The 23,869-nt window shown below is 38.2% G+C and overlaps 1 protein-coding gene across 1 annotated transcript in view; it reads left to right on the forward strand.

Annotated features, from left to right (window-relative positions):
* Positions 1-86: 86 nt before the first annotated feature.
* The window catches only part of LOC119413264 (mitogen-activated protein kinase kinase kinase kinase 3), a 48,171-nt gene continuing 24,388 nt past the window's right edge, over positions 87-23,869 (forward strand). Inside the window, exons 1-14 of the mRNA XM_037680304.1 lie at positions 87-386; positions 12,163-12,220; positions 12,667-12,757; positions 12,962-13,026; positions 13,104-13,159; positions 14,160-14,207; positions 16,295-16,337; positions 16,449-16,521; positions 16,916-17,047; positions 17,966-18,028; positions 18,178-18,259; positions 19,148-19,264; positions 22,198-22,276; positions 22,381-22,439. Of these exons, the coding sequence (XP_037536232.1) occupies positions 291-386; positions 12,163-12,220; positions 12,667-12,757; positions 12,962-13,026; positions 13,104-13,159; positions 14,160-14,207; positions 16,295-16,337; positions 16,449-16,521; positions 16,916-17,047; positions 17,966-18,028; positions 18,178-18,259; positions 19,148-19,264; positions 22,198-22,276; positions 22,381-22,439 (1,062 nt within the window). The 5' untranslated portion in view covers positions 87-290. The remainder of the gene's footprint in view (positions 387-12,162; positions 12,221-12,666; positions 12,758-12,961; positions 13,027-13,103; positions 13,160-14,159; positions 14,208-16,294; positions 16,338-16,448; positions 16,522-16,915; positions 17,048-17,965; positions 18,029-18,177; positions 18,260-19,147; positions 19,265-22,197; positions 22,277-22,380; positions 22,440-23,869) is intronic.

Consider the following 23,869-nt stretch of genomic DNA (forward strand, 5'->3'; position numbering starts at 1 on the left):
TATATATATATATATATATATATATATATATATATATATATATATATATAGTTATTTAATCTAATCTTTAAAGTCTTTGTTCATTAAAAGCCAAAGGCCTGATGCCTTTTTGTCAACACCAAAAAGAAGGAACAGCATGACGTCCACTGCGCATGCTCGGAGCGCAGACGGTGGAAGCCATGTTGGAGCTACAGTGGATTCGGGCTGGGATTTTTGACGCCGTATGCTTTTCTTAAACTTCCAGTTCTCACAATTCCTCGGGGTTCGTCAATCGTACGCGATTGGAAACAATGAACGCCAGTGTCGACCTGTCCCGGCGGAATCCGCAGGAGGATTTCGAGCTGATCCAGAGGATTGGAAGCGGCACGTACGGAGATGTGTACAAGGTAAAAAAAACAAAAAACTGCGGGGAGGGAAGCTTCAACAGAGTTCCATTTTCGGACACAGTCAACATGTTCATCGCTTTTCCTTCTGATTGTATAATTTCTTAAACTGAAGTAAGAACAGTTTGAACCCATGAATAGAGCGTTTCTAATGTCATGTTATGAACCTTCTTTATTCAGATATTCACATGCGCTGTATGTTTTTCCTACTATTCGTGTCTATAATTCCATTGTCGGACACATTGCTTAAACTGGACTATGTTGACGTTTCTTGTTTGGTTTCCTTGCCCGACTGTTGGCAGGCCGTATAGACAATGTCCAAGTAATAATAAATCCTGTTCGCAGTCAAAAGAATTGCCACGGCTTTTTACAAGCCATAAACGATGCCAGCTAACGGTTACTGCGTTTGTTTACCGCTTGTTGGGACGTCTGGGAGGTTGCTGTCCGACAACGGATGCAGCTATCCTGCTAGCATAAAGAAGCTAACCTGGCGCTGGCTTGGCTTCGTGGGAACGTCAAAAAAAATATCAGCGAGCAGTGTTTTGGGTATGTTTTCTGGAACATAAAAAGGAGCAGAACAAGCTACGTTTCTCCAGAAAGTACAATATAAAGTTTACAATAATAAGTTGCAAATGACATGTCTAGCTTGGCCCTGACGAGGACTGACAGCTGCCTGACTGGAGAAACACTTTTACTGAAAGTAGTCGGACTGAGCAAGCTACAGGACTCATTTAATTTCTGTTAACTTTATGAACTCAGTAAAAAGCTTGTGTGCTACTCTCTGAACGGAGTACTCGATGTAAAGAGCCAGGGCTGTTAAGTTTTGGGTGCTTCTCGCTTTGAAGGCCCTGCTGCGTTGTTCCCAACTGGACCGGAGCAGCAGCCCAACACTCCCCAACAGCCACATCACCGTGTTTACTGCATGTCACAAACAACAAACTACCGGTAGTTACACTTTTATGGAACAATCTGGCAAATTTACATGATTACTGGAGACCATCAAACCATGCTACAGGCCATTAAAGCGAATGCACAATGAGGTCACTAAAGTGTGGTCGATCTATGTTTGTGCTGATGTTCAATGTTTTATGTTATGAGTGCTTAGTGTATATTTAGTTGATGTTTTTCTTAGTTCATATCTTAGATGTCATTACTGTTTTTCTTATACATTTTATTGTTGGATGTAACTGGGACCCTGCGTACATAATTTCGCTCCACCACATGTACCACATGAGGTGCGAATGACAATAAAGAAACTCTGACTCTGACTAAATCAGCTGGGTGCCTAAAGGTTCTTTAAGATTGTTGCGTTGATGCTATAAAGAATTGCACGTTCCTCAAAGTCAGTCAAATAACATAAGAGAAAAATCCACACCCTTTTAACTTTGGCAATTGTTTGTTTTGGATTCAGTCTGTTGTGAAATGTAATTTCACAGTCAGGGCAGGATGAAGTATTTGGCAAACTGGAGATTCATCAATCTCAGTGATAACCATAGATTATGTTTGGTCGTCCTCCAAGGTGAAGACCCAAAACTACAAATGTGAAATATTCATCCATCCATTATCTTTTACCCGCTTCTTCCGTTTTGCGTCACGGGGGTCGCCGCTGCCCATGTCCAGCAGTCGCTTTGCGAGAGATGGGGGACACCCTGGACAGGTCTCCAGTCCATCACAGGGACACATAGAGACAAACGACCAATCACTCTCTCACTCACACCTAGGGACAATTTAAGAGTTACCAATCAGCCTAACATGCAGGATTTTGGTCTGTGGGAGGAAACTCACACATTCACAGAGAGAACATGCAAACTCCACCCAGAAAGGCCCCAGGACCGGGACTTGAACCAGGGTAACCTGCTCGCTGAGAGGCAGCAGCTCTACCAACTGCGCCACCGTGCTGCCAATATGAAATATTTTCAGTCTTTTTCAACACATGGCTGGTATCTGTTTCAGCCATATGGTCAGTGTGCCATTCTTTGGAGTGCATTTTGCATATTGTATCCTCCTGTGCTGCAGCTAATCTTGTTTGTTTCTAATTAAAGTTCTGCATCTTGTTGGCAACAGATAAATGACAGAAAATCTTCTGCAGGCCTGCAGCTGGGAGCTGAGTCACCTGCCAAACCTGCCACAAACAGAACATAGTTGGTTAATTTGCACTTATATGCATATTAAATACAGCTTAACAATACTGAATGTCATTTACATGTTTACCCAAGGCTTTCTTTGTTGCCAATAGCAGATATGTCCATTGATAATGTTGGTATTTTGTAAAGACTATCATGTGCCTTAGTTCTTGGTAATGGCAGGTGCTTGCAGAAGGTCAGTGCTCAAACGTGAAACAGTTGGATTAAAGGATGTGCTTCTGAACATGAGTGTTTAGTAATCCTCATGAATGTCTATATTTGGTTCTACCACTGAAAAAAAGTGTGGCTTGGATAGGAATGTCTGAGCAGGAAACAAAGAATGGACTATGCTAGCTTGTTTTCTCCTCTGTTTGTAACCATGCCTCTCTGTAATTGTAACCAAAGGGGAGGAATTGGCTAATGTGGGGGACATGTCCTCTGACGACCATATCACAGATTTAATCCTCCAAAGAATTTGCCTCAGGAGGATTATGTAGTGTCTAACTTTTAATTTCCCTTCTCTTAAAACAGCATTGTCAGACTTTTAAGTTGCTAGTACCGGTAATTCTTTCATAGACAAGTAAGGATAGAAAAAGTTGTGTCCCTAATAGCATTTGGAGTTGGACAATCTATTTGCCAGTGTTTCACATTGTATCACTTAAACTTAGATGAAAACGAAAAGTCAAGTCAGTTCATCATTTAATTCCTCACTTTTGAGGCTTTTAAAAATCTTGGAAAGACAAGTTTTTAATAAACCTTCTTTTTCAGAATATGCTTTCTATTGCAGTTAAATTGCACGCAGCGTGCTTGTTATGTTTACCAATATGACTGGAGTGCAGTGTAATAAATCAAAGATAAGAGAATACCCCACTTTGATGAGGCTGGCATTATCCTTCCACTATTAATTCAGTCATGTATTGATTTGTCATTTTATGTGGGTGCATGATGGCGCAACTAGTAGAGCTGCTGCCTCTCAGCGAGCAGGTTACCCTGGTTCATATCCAGGTCCGGGGGCCTTTCTGGGTTAGCATGCTCTTTCTGTCCATGCATGTGTTTGCTCTGGGTACTCTGGTTTCCACCTACAGACCAAAAACATGCATGTTAGACTGATTAGTAACTCTAAATTGTCTCTAGGTGTGAGTGAGAGAGTGACTGGTTGTTTGTCTCTATGTGTCCCTGTGATGGACTGGAGACCTGTCCAGGGTGTCCCCCGCCTCTTGCACAGTGATGGCTGGACATGGGCACCAGTGACCCCCGCAACCCAAAAAGGAAGAAGCGGGTAAAAGATAATGGACGAAAATAGGGAGCCAGTGTTCTCGTTTTGCATTCGCACATTTTCATCAAACTGCTTGTAAACAGCTTCAGTAAAGGCAAGTATCAGCTTGACATATTGCTCTGAAGTCACAGTAACCTGCTGTAGAGGTATTGCTGGTATATCTGTCTTTACTTGTGCTGTAGAAGGGCGAGATCAAATATTTACCGCTGAACAGGAGGATTTTGTGTTCATTTAATTGAGATGACTGTTGTGGCTTCTTATAGACGAAGCTAAGACAAGGCATAGCAACCAGTCCATGATAAGCCACTCTTAAGTGCACCGTTGTTGGGGTTTTTTTTTGTTTTTTTTTACCTTGAAGTGTTGAGGACTGCTAGTATGCCTAATGACCTTTTTTTTGTTGTTTGTCTTATTACATACATTATTTTCTTTCTGCACAGCTGCAGAAAGAAAAGCTTTGCAGAGAGTGGTGAAGGCTGCACAGAAATCTGTTGGAGTCAGTCTCCCCACCATCACAGACATCTACACCTCCAGATGCAGGAAGAGGGCCACCTGCATCATGAAGGACCCCACCCACCCAGCACACACACTTTTTGCCCCACTCCCCTCAGGAAGGAGGTTAAGGAGCATTAAGTGTAGAACCACTAGACTGAGGAACAGCTTCTACCCTGAGGCTGTTAGACTCATGAATCTCTAACTAGAATAATCACTGTGAAAAACCATATCATGTTGCTGCTGATCTGTTTCATGTTGCTGCTGATCTGTTTCAATGTTGATGTGTTCATGCGTGCACATCTGCTCACAGACTCATGTTCATGTTTGTGCTGATGTTCAATGTTTTATGTTATGAGTGCTTAGTGTATATTTAGTTGATGTTTTTCTTAGTTCATATCTTAGATGTTATTACTGTTTTTCTTATACATTTTATTGTTGGATGTAACTGGGACCCTGTGTACATAATTTCGCTCCACCACATGTACCACATGAGGTGCGAATGACAATAAAGAAACTCTGACTCTGACTCTGACATGTGTGACACTCTTATAAATATACCAAAGTATGGTCAATGGTGGCATGCAACAACATCTTTGACTATATTTTTTGCAGAATTTACCCTGAACACATTAAAACGTTGTATTCTAGACTGAACAATCATAATTATGAGTTTGTCTATCCGGTGATGTCTGTCTTTTGTATGTATTTTCAATCTTTGATGGTCCTTGACCTGCCATAAAAGTAACAGAGACAGACTTTATCAGCTGGAGCCATATTATGCGGCTTTTTGTGCAAGTATAAAAATGTTGATATCCTTAACAGTAATAAACAGGGTAAAGGTTTACAATTTCCCATAGATGGCCCTCGCTGTGCATGTGGGTGGCACAGGCTGGCAGTCATGGTCCTGGAATTTAGGAGCCTTTATCTCCTCTGCCTTTGTGTGTGTGTGTGCATGCGCGTGTTAATCTCCCATTGTTTCATACTGGTCTAACCGAGGAAGGCTGTTAAAGCGGTGAGCTTTGGTGTAACACATACACAAAATCAGATGATTGTATGATTTCATGCTCAGCTGCACACACACAGATGGCTGCAGAGTCGCAGCTGAAGCTGCTGGACCGCAACCAAACTGCTTTTCCACAGTTCCTTTGCATGTTTGTGCTTGGAGGTGGATACATAGACATCAGCTGATGTAAATAAAAGGAAGGTACCTTATATTCTGTTTGGATTCATACCATGCACAGGAATTTAGTCCTCAGCTTGACAGCTACATGTTTATTCTCCAGGTAAAATTCATGTATAATTTAGTCTTTGTGTCATTGTATGTGTGAACTATTTATAACTTTCATTGTTGCAGTTGATGCAAACATGAGACAAGGGACAAGACCAGACTCACAAGTGACTTTGTGTTTGAGCAGCATGTCATTAGTTTAACTTGTTTTAAACTTCTACATATTACTCAGAGTAAAGTTGCAGGATTGTGTGCCAGTTTGAGTTCTCCGTTTGCTCATTGTGTAATCTTTAGCAATAATGAATCTATCCTGACAATTAAATCAGCATTTTTGTCAAAATATTCTCAGGTAACTGTCATACAATATTATAAGCCAGGTTACTTAAAATACAGTTTAAGCACGTTCATGCAGTTTAGTACACAATCAAGTATCTCCTCCTTTATTAAATACGGATTGAGTAATGAAGTGACTAAAGATTAGCTCTTGGTTTGTACAGTGGAGGTTGTCTGAGATAATAACTTCACACTGCTCTTTCTGTTTCAAGTTTAGTGAAATCCCATTAAGTTACCTTGTTTTGTTTTGGTGTCGAATGATTTAGCTGCAATTATTTGGCAGCAGAATAGCTTTTATTTTATGATTGTGAACAGCTGGATTTCAAAAATGTCTTGTGTAAATAATGAGTACGTTCAAAAATCTATGGAAAACAAATTGGAAAATTTAAGTTAAAAAAAAAATTGGATGTCTAAAATGTCAAATGCATAGAAGAAGCCAAAGTATATCCTAAATGATTTAATCTAATAATATAAATCTAAAGTTGCGTCATTATTAAATAAATAAGAAGGAATGATGTTGTAATTCTTCACTAAAGTTGTATCTGAAACATACTTTAAATGTGCGCATAGTGTTTGGATGGGCTGGTGTATCAGCTGTGTGTGAAATGTGCTGTGAGACTTCACAGATGGAAGCTAAATGCTTATTCCACAGAGGTGGATTTATTTTATCCAGCATTTAGATTTAAAGACTGAATAATTCAAAGAAAAGTGTTCCTGAGAGGTTTTGGGTTACTCTGCTGCATGCTTGCACATTTAGGCATTTTTACTTGAGTGAGTATTTCGTCACGAGACGGGTGCTAATTTAACACACTTGACTGGATTTAGTTTTCGCCTCACCTGTTCCTGCCCTGGGGCCGTGCTGTATGAGTGGCTGCGCTATGGAGCCGGTTCAGGTCAAATCTGAGACGACGACATGCAGAGCTGCACCTGTGCAGCTGGCTCGTTTTAAACCTAATCTTCACACAAATTAAAGGAGACTTTACTGAGAATGGAGCAATTGTAGAACGTCTGAGCACATTAGAGAATGTTCTACAGGTTGTTAAAGTCACTTCATGTTTATTAAGGAAAACTATATAGGCACATCTCAAATATAGGGTGGAAATGTTGTTATTCTTTAATTTTTTTATTGTTTTTAAATTTTTCTTGTATGAATCTTTTTAGCATGTATTGTATGGGGAAAAATACTGGGCATGACATAATCCACTGGTAATTTCAAAAGGTCTAAGTGATTGGAGGAATACCTCAAATCTTGTGCTGTGGACAACAAATTGTTTACCTCTGTTTTATTATTATTATTATTATTATTATTATTATTGCCCCTGGCCTGAATTTAACTACCCTACTGAAGAGTTTGAACATGGCTGACATTATACTTAATTTCTACTACAAGGAAGTAATTGTATAACTTAACTATTTATGTGCTTGTGTGTTCAAGCAGTATTTCGATAATGTCAGACAAATAATTATAAAATGGGATTGAAGGTAAACAAAAAACAGACCTAACGGCTGTAACTTTATTTGCTTTTATGAAAAAACAGAGATCGGGACTCATCAATATTTTTGTCTTTATTTTACAGTTTTGTTCATTTTAGTCATTTTTAAAATGAAATTTCTTCACCAATACAGCTGGGCAACAGTTCTCGTGATGGTCTGACTTGTTCAGATTGAATTCAACACTCCTACGTCTAACAACCAGTTTAAAAGACAAAGAGGAGATGTATGGATGCACTTAAAGAGGACATGGAGATAGTTGGAGTGAGGACAGGGTGAGATGGAGGATGACTCGCTGTGGTGACCCCTGAAGAGGCAACAGTCGAAAAAAGAAATATCTGTTTGTTGTTTCTTTGTGAAATACCTTTTTTTTTTTTTTTTGTTTAAAGTTCATGGCTGAAAGCCTTTGACATGAACTTGAGGTTTGTAGTAATGTGCAACAGCTAATAAAAACATCTGAGGCCTGACACAACCTCTCTTCTTATGCAAGTTGCACCCTTAGTTGCCTGCCAAGAGGTGACCTCTCAAGACTCTCAAGTCAAAGGATTACCTGTAAATAATATAAGCATGGTTTGGCAAAGCTGTTGTGAAGACGCATCTTTTTTGTTTAACAAGTGGAGTGGCTGTGAGCTTGCTCAAACCAGATTTTCTGTAAGATTCTCACAGTTTAAACAGAAAATGTTGATCTTTGCAAAAGTGTTATAAAAGTCCTAAACCACAAAATGCATATTAGTGTTGGGCCCAAAAATCAGATGGATATGTTCACAAAAGAAGCTGGTATTGAATATTTGCAGTTTTTCATTGTGTTTATTTCTCACTGGTGCATTTTAAAATTTAAAATCCTAATGTTTATAGTTTTTGGATCCTGTAGTGTTGAGAGGACTTTCACACTGATGGTTTAATTCTGAAGGTCATTTTGTTTTGCCGCCTAAATCACTTTTTCCACTGCTCTGTGTCAGCATTACTAGTCATTTATATATGTCAGTCAGACATTGCAGGCTTTACCAGTGATGTCATTTATTTACATGACATTGGAGCTGTTTGGTTTGATGTTTCAGCCTGGAAGATATTTTTAGAGCGTGGCTGAGCTAGTTTTTTTCTTATCTTTAAATTGATCTTTAATAAAACACCAGTCATGTTTGATTCTATATCATTTCTCAAACACTAAATATATTTTTCCACATTGTCAGGATAGAGGGATTTGTAAAATGCATCAGATTCAAATCGATGTGCCACTATTAATTAATTTGTACTCGAGACATTGGAGTGTTTTCACTATCCTGACAATTAGGGCACATTTATTTGAGTAAATTGTTATAATGGTTTACAGTTTCCATTTCTGTAGGGTTGGTCTGCGTCTCTTAGCAAAATATCTCCTGAACAACTGGATACATTTTGATGAAACTTTCAGAAATAAATCGTTGGAGTCAACTTGATTCAAGATGTTTGCCACAACCAACTGGTCTTACAACCAAGAAAAATGGCTGTAACTCAGTTTTATAGATTTATTTATTATTAACCTTTATTTAACCAGACAAATCCCATTGAGATCACACATTTATTTTGCAAGAGACGCAACAAACATTTTGTGTTCTTGGACTGTGGGAGGAGTATCTGGTGTAAACCCACACTTAACACAAGGAGAATGTGCAAACTCCACACAGTAAGACCCCAGGTCCAACCCAGGGATTGAACCCAGAACCTTCTTGCTGTGAGGCAACAGTGCTAACCACTAAGCTGTTGTGCTGCCAGATTTTGGTCCGGTAAGAGTTGAGTCATTTGAAACACACATTCTGAGTGCTCACCCAGCACACACAGTTTTTGCCTCGCTCCCCTCAGGCAGGAGGTTGAGGAGCATTAAGTGTAACCACTAGACTGAGGAACAGCTTCTACCCTGAAGCTGTTAGACTCATGAATTCCTAACCAGGAAAATCACAGTGAAAAAAAATCACTGTAATGCCACTTGATGATATGTGCTGCTGATTATCCATGCTGCTGATCTCATGCTGCTGATCTCCTGCTGCTGTGTTAATTCGTAGTCATCTGCTCACACAGACTCATGTTCGTGCTGCTGTTGTTCGCCGTATTGTTTTTGTACTACTAGTGCTTAGCGTGTTCTTAGTTTAGCGTATTTCTTAGTTCATATCTTGGATCTTATTACTGTTTTTCTTTACAATTTATACTTTTGTTGGATGTAACTGCAACCCTGTTTACACAATTTCGTTCCACCACATGTACCACATGTGGTGCGAATGACAAATAAAATAATTTTGACTGTGAACTTTGACTAACTGCAAGCTTATTGTTTAAATTTAGCCCTTACCTATTTGCAGTTAGCTTCATTAGCATAATACATCATAAACCAGTAGACTGATTTTTAATTAAACTTTCAGAATATAACCACTGACTGCGATTCAACCGAACAACTTTTGGACTCTAGCTATTTCAAGATGACAACTAATCAGCATTAGCAAACACACAGATGTCTGTAACAGTCAGTTTCATAGATATCGAGCTATATTTTTGATGTGGCAGTAGCATGAGATGGCACATAATGTTATTTTTGTATGATAGGTTTGACCAAAACACCATCACTGGTAAACTGAGATAGATGCATATAGGTAAATAAGATATTTCTAGATAAATAGATAGATGTTTGCCATATTGAAATATGGAATAAATGTCTGGCTGTGTGCTGTTGTGACTGATGGTGACACTGGCTGATATGAGTAATCTCTGATTCGTCTGCTGACTGAAGACACTGTCTCTGCTCTCCACACTGCTTCCATCACCAGCCTTTTCTCTGTACATCTCTTTGTGTCACATCCCATCCCACCACTTTGTTTTAGTGTGAGTCTGCCTCTCTCGTTCTCTTCCTGCTCATCTTTCTTGCTTGTTTTTGCTCAAATGTAAATCTAAAAGTCTTCTTTTTCTTAAGTCTTCTTGCTTTTGTGTGAATGTGGTGGACTCCTGAGGCTGTACTCCAGGGTCATACTGGTGCCGTTTGAGTTGCTGCTTGTACCAGTGTTTTCTGTTTTCATTTAGTTATGGGGGTTGTCACTGTTCATGTGGGCCAACCTCTTTATCAGCACATTAAGCATCACTTTGTCAAACATGAAGAAAATGTAAATAAAAGTAAAGATGTGGGGAAAAAAAAGTTTGCCTGTCTAAAAATCGTGATAAGTTTCAAAAGTTACCAAATTTGGATGTGAAATATCTTTCTGGTGCTGGGTAAACCATCATAAGAGAATGAAGCCATGGACGGATGAGGGTGACCTGTTTCTTAATATCTGGTGTAGATATTTAAAAATAAAACTGATACCTAACGCATTACTCCCTGACTCTATAGGAAGGGTTTTATTTCTCCTCTTATTTTTAGTTTTTATTCCCATTCATATCTTTTTCCTTCTCATTATCTCATATTTTTTCAGTGCTGCACAATCACTCCCACTTCACTGGTCTAAAAGAAGCAGGCAATTCATGTTTTCTCTGAGAGACCATCATTTATTTATGTCCTTTATATATAATTTCTCCTTTGCCCCGCGGGCACTGCTTCTAGATGTAAAAATAGTTCACTATTTATAGAAAACATCATCTTCTGTATTCTGTTGTCACGTCCTTCCTAATTCTCACATTTAAGTAAAAAAGAAAACCTTTTTCAGTTTCCTGTTAAAGTCCACATATGTATCCGTCATCCAACACCAGACAATTTATGTTTTATTGTAACATGAATGAGTTTTGTGTAGAATTTGTCTTAAATTGGCTGCAAACTCATGCGATATTTTTTTTATTGATTTTTTTTTTTTTATATATTCCTGGTAATTTTTGGGACATCCATTTCTCTAACTGCAAATAATCAATAAAGGTATGGCTATTAAAGCCAATTTTAGCTGACATTTTAAAAAAGGTGGAGTACACCTTGGGCATGTTACCATAAATAATTACAAAGCATGATGACTGTGGTGGAACAGGCTATTTATATTAGATGTAAAATGGTCAAAATGAAACAAAATGTTAACTCATAGAAAAGAATACAATTAGATGCAAAAAAATGACTGCACACTTAGTCTGTTATCTCATTCAAATAGTTTTGCATCTTCTGTGGGTCATTCTGATTTAGTTTTCTGATTCTTTTTAATCTTGAAATGTAATAATCAGCAGGAATATGTGCTATATTCAGTATCTGAGATGGGAAATCATAGTGTTACTAACAATGTTGCATCGCTTTCTAGCAGCCATTGAGCCAGCTTCACCTTTTGTGCCCAATGTTTGATTATTTTTGTTAGAGATGTACAGTGCAATATTAGATTTTGGGCCAATATGTTAAAACTTATTTGGCTGATAACCGATACCAATACCAATATTTTTTCCTAGACGTACTTACAGAGACTACATAGCTTTCTCTGCTGTGGAATTAAAACACTACATTATTCTGCATGGTCTTTGTCAGTGTGGCCTGCTACCAAATGCAGATGCTATAAAGGGGGCTGAAAATGATGCAACACTTTAACTTGGATAATGTTTAATATAACTTCATAACGTTGTGCTGGCTCTGCAGGAATCCTTGTCACTGGGTTGTCATACAAAAACAGCGCCTTTGTCCAATATTGAAATTTATCGCTAATATCGGCCGCTAATATTGTGCACCCCTAATTTTTATGTTTATGGTTTGCTTAAATAAAGTATTCCAGTTGTCACAGACTATCTAAAAACTTTTAGTATCTGGTGTTTTAATACAAATCTCAATAAGTTAAATGCTTTGTAGCTTCATTTGATGTTTTAGTCATCACTGACAAGTGTTTCAAACCCACTGATCAGTTCTTTTCGTCCTTCCAGGCTCGGAATGTAAACACAGGTGAGCTGGCTGCTATCAAAGTCATCAAACTGGAACCGGGTGAGTTACCTCATCTTACTTTTTATTTACTTTTTGTCCTTAAATTGCACATTTTGTGTCTTTACCCATCCCTCGTTCAATAATAATAATTAAAATAATGTTTTTTACACTTTCTCCACCATCAGTCTACAGTTTTATCTCTGGTCCTCCACCCCAACAGTTATTTTCATCCTTTGCTCTTTTCTATTTTTACCCCCTGTATTAGGAGAGAATCAGATAGAGGAAAAACATTCAAATTTTCAGTATAACAGTGTTGATTGCAGATGAAGTTAAATAAAATAAATGGTAGCTAAGTCTATTTAGGGTTTTTTTGTTTTTGTTTTGCTTGTTAACACTCAAAGAAAATCTCTCATGTCATGGCTGTTCTATATGTAGTAATGAGAAGGTTGAGTCAAATAATAACCTGTGTCTTTAATGATGTGTTTTTGTTTGTGTTCTGAGCGTAGGTGAGGACTTTGCTGTCGTCCAGCAGGAGATCTTGATGATGAAGGACTGCAAGCACTCTAACATTGTTGCCTATTTTGGCAGTTATCTCCGGTAAGTGTGTGAATGTGTGTGTCAGATGTGCAAAATGTGGTTGCAGCTGTTAAAGAAACTGAATGTTGATTATATCAAAGTCTGTTTTATTGTTTGAAAGAAAAAGAGATGATCTGATTGTTACAGAAGTGTGGAGTGAAGTTATGTATTTGAGAGGTTTTGACTCTGTACTCACACAGTTCTGTTTTGTTTGTCTTTGTTTAGGAGAGATAAGTTATGGATCAGCATGGAGTACTGTGGAGGAGGTTCTCTGCAGGATATTTATCATGGTAAGGGCAGCATGCAACCACACACAAACACATCATTCACTCAGGTCCTAATTTTTTTTTCTACTTATTTCCAAAAGTAACTGGGCCTTTGTCAGAGTCTCAGATAGCGTACATGTCACGGGAGACCCTGCAGGTACTGTATACATTTTACACAGTAAACACAAACTATTTTTGTTAAAGAAAATGAATATTTGTGAGCTTTGTCCTTTGCTTTAAGTCGAAATAAAGTACTTTTATTCATTCTTTCTGTTTAGTAAGGCTCCACCGTATTTTCAATGGCTTTTTTTCCTCAGATTGAGAAAACATAGAATGAGAATAATAAAATACTTTTCTTCAGATAAATAAAGGTTTAGTATTAAGAAAAGACGCATACTATAAAATAACTGTTTTAAAATAAAAAAATAAAAAGAATTGTACAAATTGCTTCCAGACACCAAACACTGACATAAAGTTCCTCTGTTCCCCAAACCAGGGAGCTCTAACTACCGCTCCCTTCCTGTGGAGCGATACCATTTCATCTCACAGTACTGCTTTCTGAGACGGTTCAGAAAACGGATAACTTTTTGTAGTTGGAGGCTAATAAAACTGTCAGATCAAACAGAATACTAATGTATGACACAAAGTAGATGAATGATAAGATGCTTACATTTGTTACCAGATCTTTCCATTTAATTTCCTTTTTTCCGCCGTTTTATTTTGGTAATGCATAACTGCATGCCACTTCTAAACAACCAACTTCTTTTTGCAAGGATGAAACTATAAGATCATAAATGGTCATTGGTTCCAATACTAGACTATTTGAATAATGTTTCAGGCTTAATTTTTTCATAAACATTAGACTTATATGTGCAATTTAGAACTGACATAAATTAGAAGTATATAAATACTGCGACTTGAATGAAAATATGTTTAAAAAACTTTATAAAGTATTAGTTTTGTACATTACTGTCATTTAAAGTCGCCATATTTCCTAAACAGTTGATATATATATTTTATTTTGACCAACAAACTTTATATAAAATCATATAGAATACTGAATTTTAGTTGCATAACTTCTATTTTTGTTACTTTGAAATGCAACAATAAGAACCAAATGGCCAATAACGTCAGCTGATGTATATTTGTGTTCACAGGGTTTATATTACCTACACATTAAAGGCAAAATGCACAGAGACATCAAGGTGAGTCTTAACAAGTCAAGTCAAGTAAAATTTATTTTTAACGCACGAGTGATCTCAGGGAAACTCATGGATTATAAATGTGGCCTTAAACTATGTGTGTTCTTTGATGTTGCCTTTAAAATATATACAGGTATTGGTCATAAAATTAGATTTATTTCAGTAATTCCATTCAAAAAGTGAAACTTGTATATTATGTTAATTCATTACACACAGATTTGATATATTTCAAATGTTTATTTATTTTAATGTTGATGATTATAACTGACAACTAATGAAAACCCCAAATTCAATATCTCGGAAAATTAGAATATCACTTAAGATCAATAAAATAAAATAACATTATTTTTAGAAATGTTGGCAAACTGGAAAGTTTGAGCATGAAAAGTATGAACATGAAAAGTATGAACATGTACATCACTCAATACTTAGTTGGGGCTCCTTTTGCCTGGATTACTGCAGCAATGTGGCGTGGCATGGAGTCGATCAGTCTGTGGTACTGCTCAGGTGTTCTGAGAGCCCAGGTTTCTCTGATAGTGGCCTTCAGCTCTTTTGAATTGCTGGGTCTGATGTATCTCATCATCCTCTTCACAATACCCCATAAATTTTCTAGGGGGTCAAGCAAATTTACTGGCTAATTAAAAACAGAGATACCATGGTCCTTAAACCAGGTACTGGTAGCTTTGGCACTGTGTGCAGGTGCCAAGTCCTGTTGGACAATGAAATCTGCATCTCCATAAAGTTGGTCAGCAGCAGGAAGCATGAAGTGCTTTAAACTTTCTGGTAGACGGCTGCGTTGACCTTGGACCTCAGAAAACACAGTGAACCAACACCAGCAGATGACATGGCCCCACAAACCATCACTGACTGTGGAAACTTGACACTGGACCTGAATCAATGTGGATTCTGTGCTTCTCCTCTCTTCTTCCAGACTCTGGGACCTTGATTTCCAATGGAAATGCAAAATTTTACTTTTATCAGAGAACAAAACTTTGGACCACTCAGCAGCAGTTCAGTCCTTTTTGTCTCGAGACGCTTCTGACACGTCTCTTGTTCAAGAGTGGCTTGACACAAGGAATGTGACAGCTGAAACCCTTGTCTTGCATATGTTTGTGCGTGGTGGTTCTTGAATTACTGACTCCAGCTGCAGTCCACTCTTTGTGAATCTCACCCATATTTTGGAATGGGTTTTGTTTCACAATCCTCTCCAGAGTGCAGTTATCCCTATTGCTTATACACTTTTTTTTCTACCACATTTTTTCCTTCCCTTCACCTCTATTAATGTGTTTGGACACAGAGCTCTGTGAACAGCCAGCCTCTTTAGCAATGACCTTTTGTCTCTTGCCCTCCTTGTGCAAGGTGTCAATGGTCGTCTTTTGGACAACTGTCAAGTCAGCAGTCTTCCCCACGATTGTGTGTAGCCTACAGAACTAGACAGAGACCATTTAAAGGCCTTTGCAGGTGTTTTGAGTTAATTAGCTGATTAGGGTGTGGCACCAGGTGTCTTCAATATTGAACCTTTTCACAATATTCAAATTTTCTGAAATACTGAATTTGGGGTTTTCATTAGTTTTCAGTTATAATCATCAACATTAAAAGAAATAAACATTTGAAATATTTTGGTCCGTGTGTAATGAATTAATATAATATACAAGTTTCACTTTTTGAAAGGATTTACTGAAATATATCAACATTTTCATGATCTTCTAATTTTATGGCCAGCACCTGTATGGATGTTGACAAAATAAAAACTCTTGTTTGAAAGCTAAAATGATTGTTGCTAAAATCACGATGCTTATTTCATAAATAGTATCGGTTCAGGTTTACTGGTCATGTATTTGTTTAATAAAGCAATATGCTTAATCAGAGCTCATTGCTATGTTCATTCATGTTAAAAATGTTTCTAAGAAGATTAATCTCTTGTGTTTATTTATATATATATATATATATATATAGATATGTATATAGATATGTATATGTGTGTGTGTGTGTGTGTGTGTGTGTGTTTTGCAGTTGAATTAAAATTCATCCATAGTTCAGTTTCTTGTGTTTGGTTCTGCATTGTTTTTTTTTTTGTTTGTTTCTTACAGGGAGCTAACATCCTCCTGACAGACAATGGCTATGTTAAATTAGGTGAGAGGAAAACATTATTTCATATCAATTACTATATCTGATGGGCTTCTTTTGGTGTCCTGGGTTTTGTGTTTTCTTTTTATACTTATGGTTTCATTCTTCTCTCCGTAGCTGATTTTGGGGTATCAGCCCAGATCACAGCAACTCTTGCCAAAAGGAAGTCATTCATTGGAACACCTTACTGGTGAGTTTTCCCTCATAGTGCCGTGCAGGTATTTATGCGGGTACTGTGAATGTATGAAGTAAAACAACATCCGAATGTATGCAGTACTTCTGTAATTAGTTGGGTTAATGTGTGGGAATTCAGGTGTTTGATATTTAGTGGGTTATTCTGTTGGAGTGTTTCAGAAATTGTTTTATGTTTCAAGTCATAACTTTAGTTTTAATGTATATAAATACTGATTTTATTCTACTTGTGGCTCAAGAGGAGCCACAGGGTACCAATTTAGCTTCTTCTAGATCATAATAAAAAAGCACATTTTGTTTTTGTGTCCAGCTGTTTATAACCTCAGAATGTTTCATGTGCTCCTTCTGTATCATCACTTTCTCACTGACTGTTCCTCTCTCCTGTTATCTAGGATGGCTCCAGAGGTAGCAGCAGTTGAGAGGAAGGGGGGCTACAATCAGCTGTGTGATATCTGGGCAGTGGGTATTACTGCAATAGAGCTGGCAGAACTGCAGCCACCCATGTTTGACCTGCACCCCATGAGGTAGAGTGAACAGTGTGTGAGCAGAGTTATTATGTGTCAGCATGGCCTGCAGTAATGTGATGATACATTGCAGTAAAAAAATGCTGAAACAGAAGATCTGTGCTGTAAAAAATGCTGGTGCCCTTCATTAAAGCTATTTAAGATTGTAGACTTTAATCCTTTTTATTTCCTTTTTTTTTCATTTTAAATTGAAGAAATTGAAGTAGGCATAAAAGTAAGTGTTTGTTTTTTTAGAAGTTGCATTGACAGCATTACAACGGGTATTACGTCACATTTCACTTTTAAAAAAATCCTAAAGTTTTACACAGCTGGGCATGTAAAACAAACATAAACCAACTGGTCTTTACAAAAAACAGCAATTTTGAGTTTATCAGACTTCAGATAAACAACAAATGATAATAGTTTTATATTAAATCTAAGCCATAATTCAGAAGTGGTGCTGAACTTTTGTAAATGTTTTCCACCTGTAAATTTTCTTATCACAGTAGAATTTTTTACTCCAAATTGTTTGGAAATGTCTTCATCACCTTTCACAGATCGATGGGCACCAACAAATGCAGCACACATACAGCCCTGCAAACAATCACAGCTTCTGCTTTTATAGAGCGTTGTCACATTTATTATAATTTACTACCATTCATTTCTGTGGAGGCAATGTGGGTCAACTTAAATTTCACACACTGCTTTCTGTTTTTGTCTTAGGGTTTTGGTAAATAAATCATTACAGTGTAAACAGACATAAATTGTTCATTGTGTTCATTCATTGAGATTGTGTTGACCTGATTTTTAAGACTCAATGAGAAATAATTGTGTTAAAAACACTGAATTCAAAGTGTTTTATTTCTCTTTACGCTGTTGTTTTTCACAGCTGTCAGGATCTGAGGTGTTGTATTTTTCTCCTCTTTCTTTCCTCTCCAGGGCTCTGTTCTTAATGACCAAGAGTAACTTTCAGCCTCCGAAGTTGAAAGATAAAGTCAAATGGTAATCCTATAGTTTTTCCATTCTTTTATTGTCTTACTCTTCATCAAAGGAGATGTTGACCGTTTCATTTCATCAGGTGTTTCCTCTCAAGGTCCAATAATGAGCTCCTTTGTTCCTTTGTGTCTTTCCTCTCTGTCTTTACCAAACAGGACAAATAATTTCCACCATTTTGTCAAGCTAGCTCTAACCAAGAACACAAAGAAGAGGCCCACAGCGGAGAAACTGCTGCAGGTGAGAACTGAAGCAGGATATTTCTAATTCTTTGAAGCAAACATGAATTTGATGATGCTACTTATTGTTGTTGTTCTATTTTTATTGTCATTAGTGACTTTGTAGGGCTTTTAGAATTGTGCCGCTCAAGGTGGCTGCATGTTGGAGCAGCTCTGTTACTTTCATTCTGAGATTTTGCTTTTGGAAACATTAATTCCTCTTTTTCTGGATGTAAATCACTTTTTTTTAATGATCGTTTCCGCTGTGCAGCTGGAACGATTTTTATTGAAACTTTTTTTAGTTTTGGACAGTTGTTATGATGCGTAACCATGACAACAAGCTGTTTAGTTTTTTTTTTTACAATCGGGAGCAGCTGATTAACATCTCAAAAGCTCAAAATAATATCTCAACTACAGCCCCAAATCGTAAATGAATTGAAAAGGTGGTGCTGTGGATGCATTCCCGTCTACCAGCCGGCTGTGCTCAAGTGCCTGACCACTGAGATCATGGAACTGGCAGGAAACACGGCTCGTGACGGCAGAAGGACCAGGATCGTCCCCTGGTCAGCTGTCTGCGGTGACAAGGAGCTCGGCAGGCTGCTGGGAGGAGTGATCAACGCTCTGGGAGGAATTCTGCCCAGCATGCAAGCAGTCTTGCAACCCGAGGGAACCGAGAGGCCGGATCGGACGGCATCTGCGGCCAGTTTCTTCTGATCCACTGTGGGACAGACCTTCCTGCCTACAGCCATCAATAATATTTATAACATCTCTTAATGAAATGAGGATAATGAGTTACAACAACATTTAATTTCCCTTTGGGATTAATAAAGTATTTTTGAATTGAATTGAATTGAATTAATATCTTGTCACTGGTAGATTATATGGAGTCCCTCTCTTGTTTGTCTTCCAGCATCCGTTTGTGTCGCAGCCTCTCAGCAGGACGCTTGCCATCGAGCTGCTAGACAAAGCCAACAACCCTGACCACAGCACATTCAACGACTTGGACGATGACGACCCTGAACCTGAGGTAACATTTGACCTCCTCCTGGTTATCTACTGGAAACACTAAAGTGTCATAAAGCTGAACGGCAGAAAAATGATTTTTTTGCTGGATTTTTCTTTCTCCTTCTTAAATTGTATCCTCCTGTCCTCAGTTGGTCTTTCATTGACCTTCTTGTCCACTCATCAGCCTTGTATCCTCTCTGCTCACCCTTCTTACTTTGGTTCATGCAACTTATTTTTTGCTTTTTATCCTCTCTCCCTACACCTTTTTTCCATTTATTCTTTCACCTCTTTTCTCCTGTTCATTTCTCGCCTCACTTTTCCTCTTTTCTCCTTGTAGCACTTCTCTTTTCTCCTTATCTTTCCTCCTCCTCCTTCCTTCTTCCCCTGTTTTCCTCTTGTCCTCTCATCTCCACCCCCATCCCCTACTCACTCCTCCTCAGTTTAAGTACAGAGGTCATTTCCTCCCCATAAGCCCCGGTGCTCGACGTGCACCCCGTTTTGCAGCTCGTAGGAAGGTACTTGTGTTGGCTGCAGTGATTTCGTTCTAACCCATCCGTTCTGTCATTTTATTTTGATTTGTGTCTAAGACTACAGAACTGACTGAACAGAGAGTGAATTTCCACTCTGTTCAGTGTCTGCTGGCGTTGTCATGGAAGTTGTCATTGGTATGTGACATACAGGCAGTTGATGGATTACCGAGGCATTTGCATAATTAGTTCAACATTCCAGGAATTTCTTGTACTTTAATTGTTTTTTTGTTTTTTTTTCTATCAGCTGATTGTATATAGCTGTATAATCAGAAACATTATAATCACTATGTTGGGTGTCCTTCTAAAATTTAAGATTTGTAGTTTTTAACTTTCTTTAACTATTTCAAACTCGTTCTAAATACTGTGAAATTTAGGATTAATGTCCTTATTTCAAATGTCTTTTCTCGCAGAAACACGCTGCTATTATTGATAGTCCATGTACCGTATTTTCTGCCGTACACGTCACGTTAGTCCAAATATAATTAAAAGTTCTAGAATTGTGCCGCTCAAGGTGGCTGCATGTTGGAGCAGCTCTGTTACTTTCATTCTGAGATTTTGCTTTTGGAAACTTTAATTCCTCTTTTTCTGGATTTAAATCACATTTTTTGGATGATTGTTTCCTCTGGTATCAGATGCTGTGCAGCTGGTAGGATTTTTACTGAAACTTTTTAGTTTTGGACATTTGTTATGATGCGTAACCATGGCAACAAGCCAGTTTTCTACAACCAACAGCAGCTGATTAATATCTCAAAAGCTCAAATAATATCTCAGCTACAGCCCCAAATCTCAAATGAGTTGAAAAGGATGTTCTGTGGATGCATTCTCATCAACCTGCCAGCTGTGCTCAAGTGTCTGACCACCGAGATCCTGGAACTAGCAGGAAACATGGCTCACGACAGTGGAAGGACAGGATCATCCCTCAGCACCTACAGCTGGCTGTCCGCAGTGACGAGGAGCTCGGCAGACTGCTGGGAGGAATGGCCATCGCTCTGGGAGGAGTTCTGCCCAGCATTTGGGCGGTCCTACAGCCCGGGTGAATCGAGAGGCCAGCCAAGTCTGGGTGGACGGATCGGACGGCATCTGCAGCCAGTGTTGTGCCAAAAGTCGATTGGCTGCCAAATGGCAGCCATGAGAGCGTGCACAGGAGGACTTTAACAAGAATTTAACAAGATTAACACCCAAAAACAATATTTGTTTGCCTGATATTATAGTAAAGGTGTGTCTCAGTTGAACTTTTACTTAATAAATTCACTTCAATGGTCAAATTAGCTGCATTTCGCCGGGGCGACACAGTGAAATGAAGTTGATTTGACGTTTGCTTCAGGCTAGCTGGACGAAGATGGCAACTATGGCAAGCCGATTGTGTCATTAATAGCCACTTTTACCTATTGCATGACCCAACAGCATGCCATACTGCTCGAGTGCCATCTAGCCACTGAAAATGGTAGTGTTCAATCTTTTCAGTCAGAATGAATAAAAACGGTCATATCTCATCCAAAAGTTGGTTTATACATATGGAAAAAATTCATAAATATGTCACTTCAGCCTATAAGTTGCAGGGCATGCAAATTATGCAAAAAAAACCCTGTGACTTATAGAGCAAAAATATTCGGAAGTCTTAATTTTTATTAAGTTTGTTTGCGTTTTAGGTACCGGTAATTTTCAGGAATCATAAAAGTATCATTTCCAGCATGTACCATGACAACCTCAGCAAGATTCTGCTATTTCATGACAGCAGCAGAGATGATGAAGTAATGTTTGGGTTTAAAGAAGTAAAGTATCACTTTGTTGCTCTTTGTCCAAGACAAACGTTTGCAGCCAAATATTATTTAAACGCAAAAGTGTAAAGGATGCATGTAATTATGGAAGCTGCGTTCAACATCCTTTAATGATTAAAAAAAAAAAAGTTTCTAAACACTATTTTACTGTTGCGAGAATGGATCTCTATTGGCAAATCTAGTCAAATGATTAAAGATGAATTTTTTGTAGTACTGGTTTGTCATCTTTGGAACTTTATAAGCATGGTGTGAGGTTGCTGTGCGTCTTAGCTGCTCGAAAAGAAATGTATAAGCATCCTGGACATTATTATCATTAGTAATATTATTATTAGACTGTAGGAAAGAAAAGCATTTGAGCTTACAAAGACTTGCATTTCTCTTCAAGAAGGAGAAGTCGGCGTTGCTGCTAGGAAAGGCTTTTGTTTGCCTGTGACTAGGTTGCTATGTTTTGGTGGTTTTGTTGCTGTGTGCTGTTTTGCTGTGTCATAACAAATCCTGTCCCACAGGAAATAGCAGAGGGCTTAAGTTTTTTTTTTTTTCCCAATTCATTTAATCAATTGTAATCTTCTCGACTCTTGTGTAAACTGCTTCACTGTGTATAATCTTTGAACAGCTCTTTGACTTCCTACATGTTTCTTTCCTTCCAGTCTCCGGTCTCTGTCCCCCATCGTATCCGTTCCACAAGCAGGAGCACCAGAGAAGGAAAGACACTGTCCGAGATTAACTGTGAGTTCTCCACCACAAAGCTCTCCATGTTTAAAGCCAGTCATCTTATTCTTTGTACATTTTTCCCATCTCACGTTTCTGTCATCCTCTTCGACTTATCACAGTTGGACAGGTGAAGTTCGATCCCATTTTGAGAAAGGAGACAGAACCTCATCATGAGCCGGTGAGTAACTAGGTTTGGTATTGTGATTGTGTGTCTGCAGGTGAGATTCGGTTCATGCGGCTGTAATCTCAGCACCCAGTAACAAGCACTTGACTAATATCCCTGTTGTCAGTGTGCATTGAACCAAACTTGATGTCCTTCCTCGTGTTTATTTTGCTTCATAAAATATTAGAATTTAGTTTACAGACCGATTTTGAAAGAGTTTTAAATTTGACTGCCTATTCCTGTCAAAACTAAGCCTTCATCAAGCTCTACTACGCATTTGTTTCCAAATAGATGGATTTGGTGTTTTAATATGTAGCAACATCTAATCTTAACATGAGCTGTGTTTTGATCACAAGGATCTTTCCCAGGAATCTGGTTCTTAGAGTTCTTTTTCTCTACTTCCTCCTATTTGACGGCAGGAATGAACGGCTAAGCCAGAGGGTCTGCAACCTGCGGTTCTGGAGCCACAAGTGGCTCTTTGGTCCATCTACAGTGGCTCTTTCAAGCTTTGACCAAAACTAACATAAAACTCAATTTAATTGGTTGTTTTACTAAAATAAAAAAGGGTCGTTTTAACAGTCTTCCTGTTTTTTTTTGTTTTTGTTTTTCCAAATATGTGAATAATAGAACAATACAAATAATAAAGTGTACTCACTTTATGCTTTATCTCTTCAAAGTAGGATACTTAATTTTTGCAAATAAAAAAAATTTAAATGATTGGCCTGCATTGTTAAAATTTTACAAAATTGTTAACATCTATATTTTTCTTTTCTTTCTTTACAACAATCTGTTTTTTTTTTCCTTTTGTCTTAAAATGTACAAATATCAAAAGTTAACAACCATTTGATGTTTTTAGTTCTATCAAGTCACCCCTACTAACCAGAGAAGAAAAGGCCCCTCCCAACAAGCTTAAAGTGGTCCACGGGCCACCAGTTGATGATCACAGCTGTACCAGATTGTTGTGGCTCCAGACACAAAGGGCTCTTTGGATCGTAAAGGTTGCAGACCCCTGGGCTAAGCAGAGTTCGGGGGCAGCGGTTTAAGCCCCACAAACCTGCTCGTGTTGTTGGTTATTTTTCTTGCAGAAAATAATTTTGAAAACCACAACACAAGTACTCATAAGGGAAGTGGAGGAGGAACTCAGTCGGTCTTGGTTTGATCGCTCAGACAAGCAGTCATTCTCCACGGTGATTTTTTCTGAAAACAAACTTTTTTTTTTTAAGTCCTGAACTTTCTTCAAACTAAACCAAAGCTGAAAAGAATATGATAAATGTGGTTTTGAGTAGACTAATAAAACAGTAAGAGTTCAAGCACAGTAATGGCAGTTCATCCTTCTCCTCACTATCTTTGACATTTTTCTACGTTTCGATGCACTTTCTTGACTATTCCCTCTTTTCTGGTTATCTGAGAAAATCCACTCAGCATCAAATCAAAGCCTTAACTTC

The sequence above is a fragment of the Nematolebias whitei genome, chromosome 1, assembly GCF_014905685.2.
Source record: "Nematolebias whitei isolate Nwh7 chromosome 1, NemWhi1, whole genome shotgun sequence".
In the NCBI taxonomy this organism is placed as follows: Eukaryota; Metazoa; Chordata; class Actinopteri; order Cyprinodontiformes; family Rivulidae; genus Nematolebias; species Nematolebias whitei.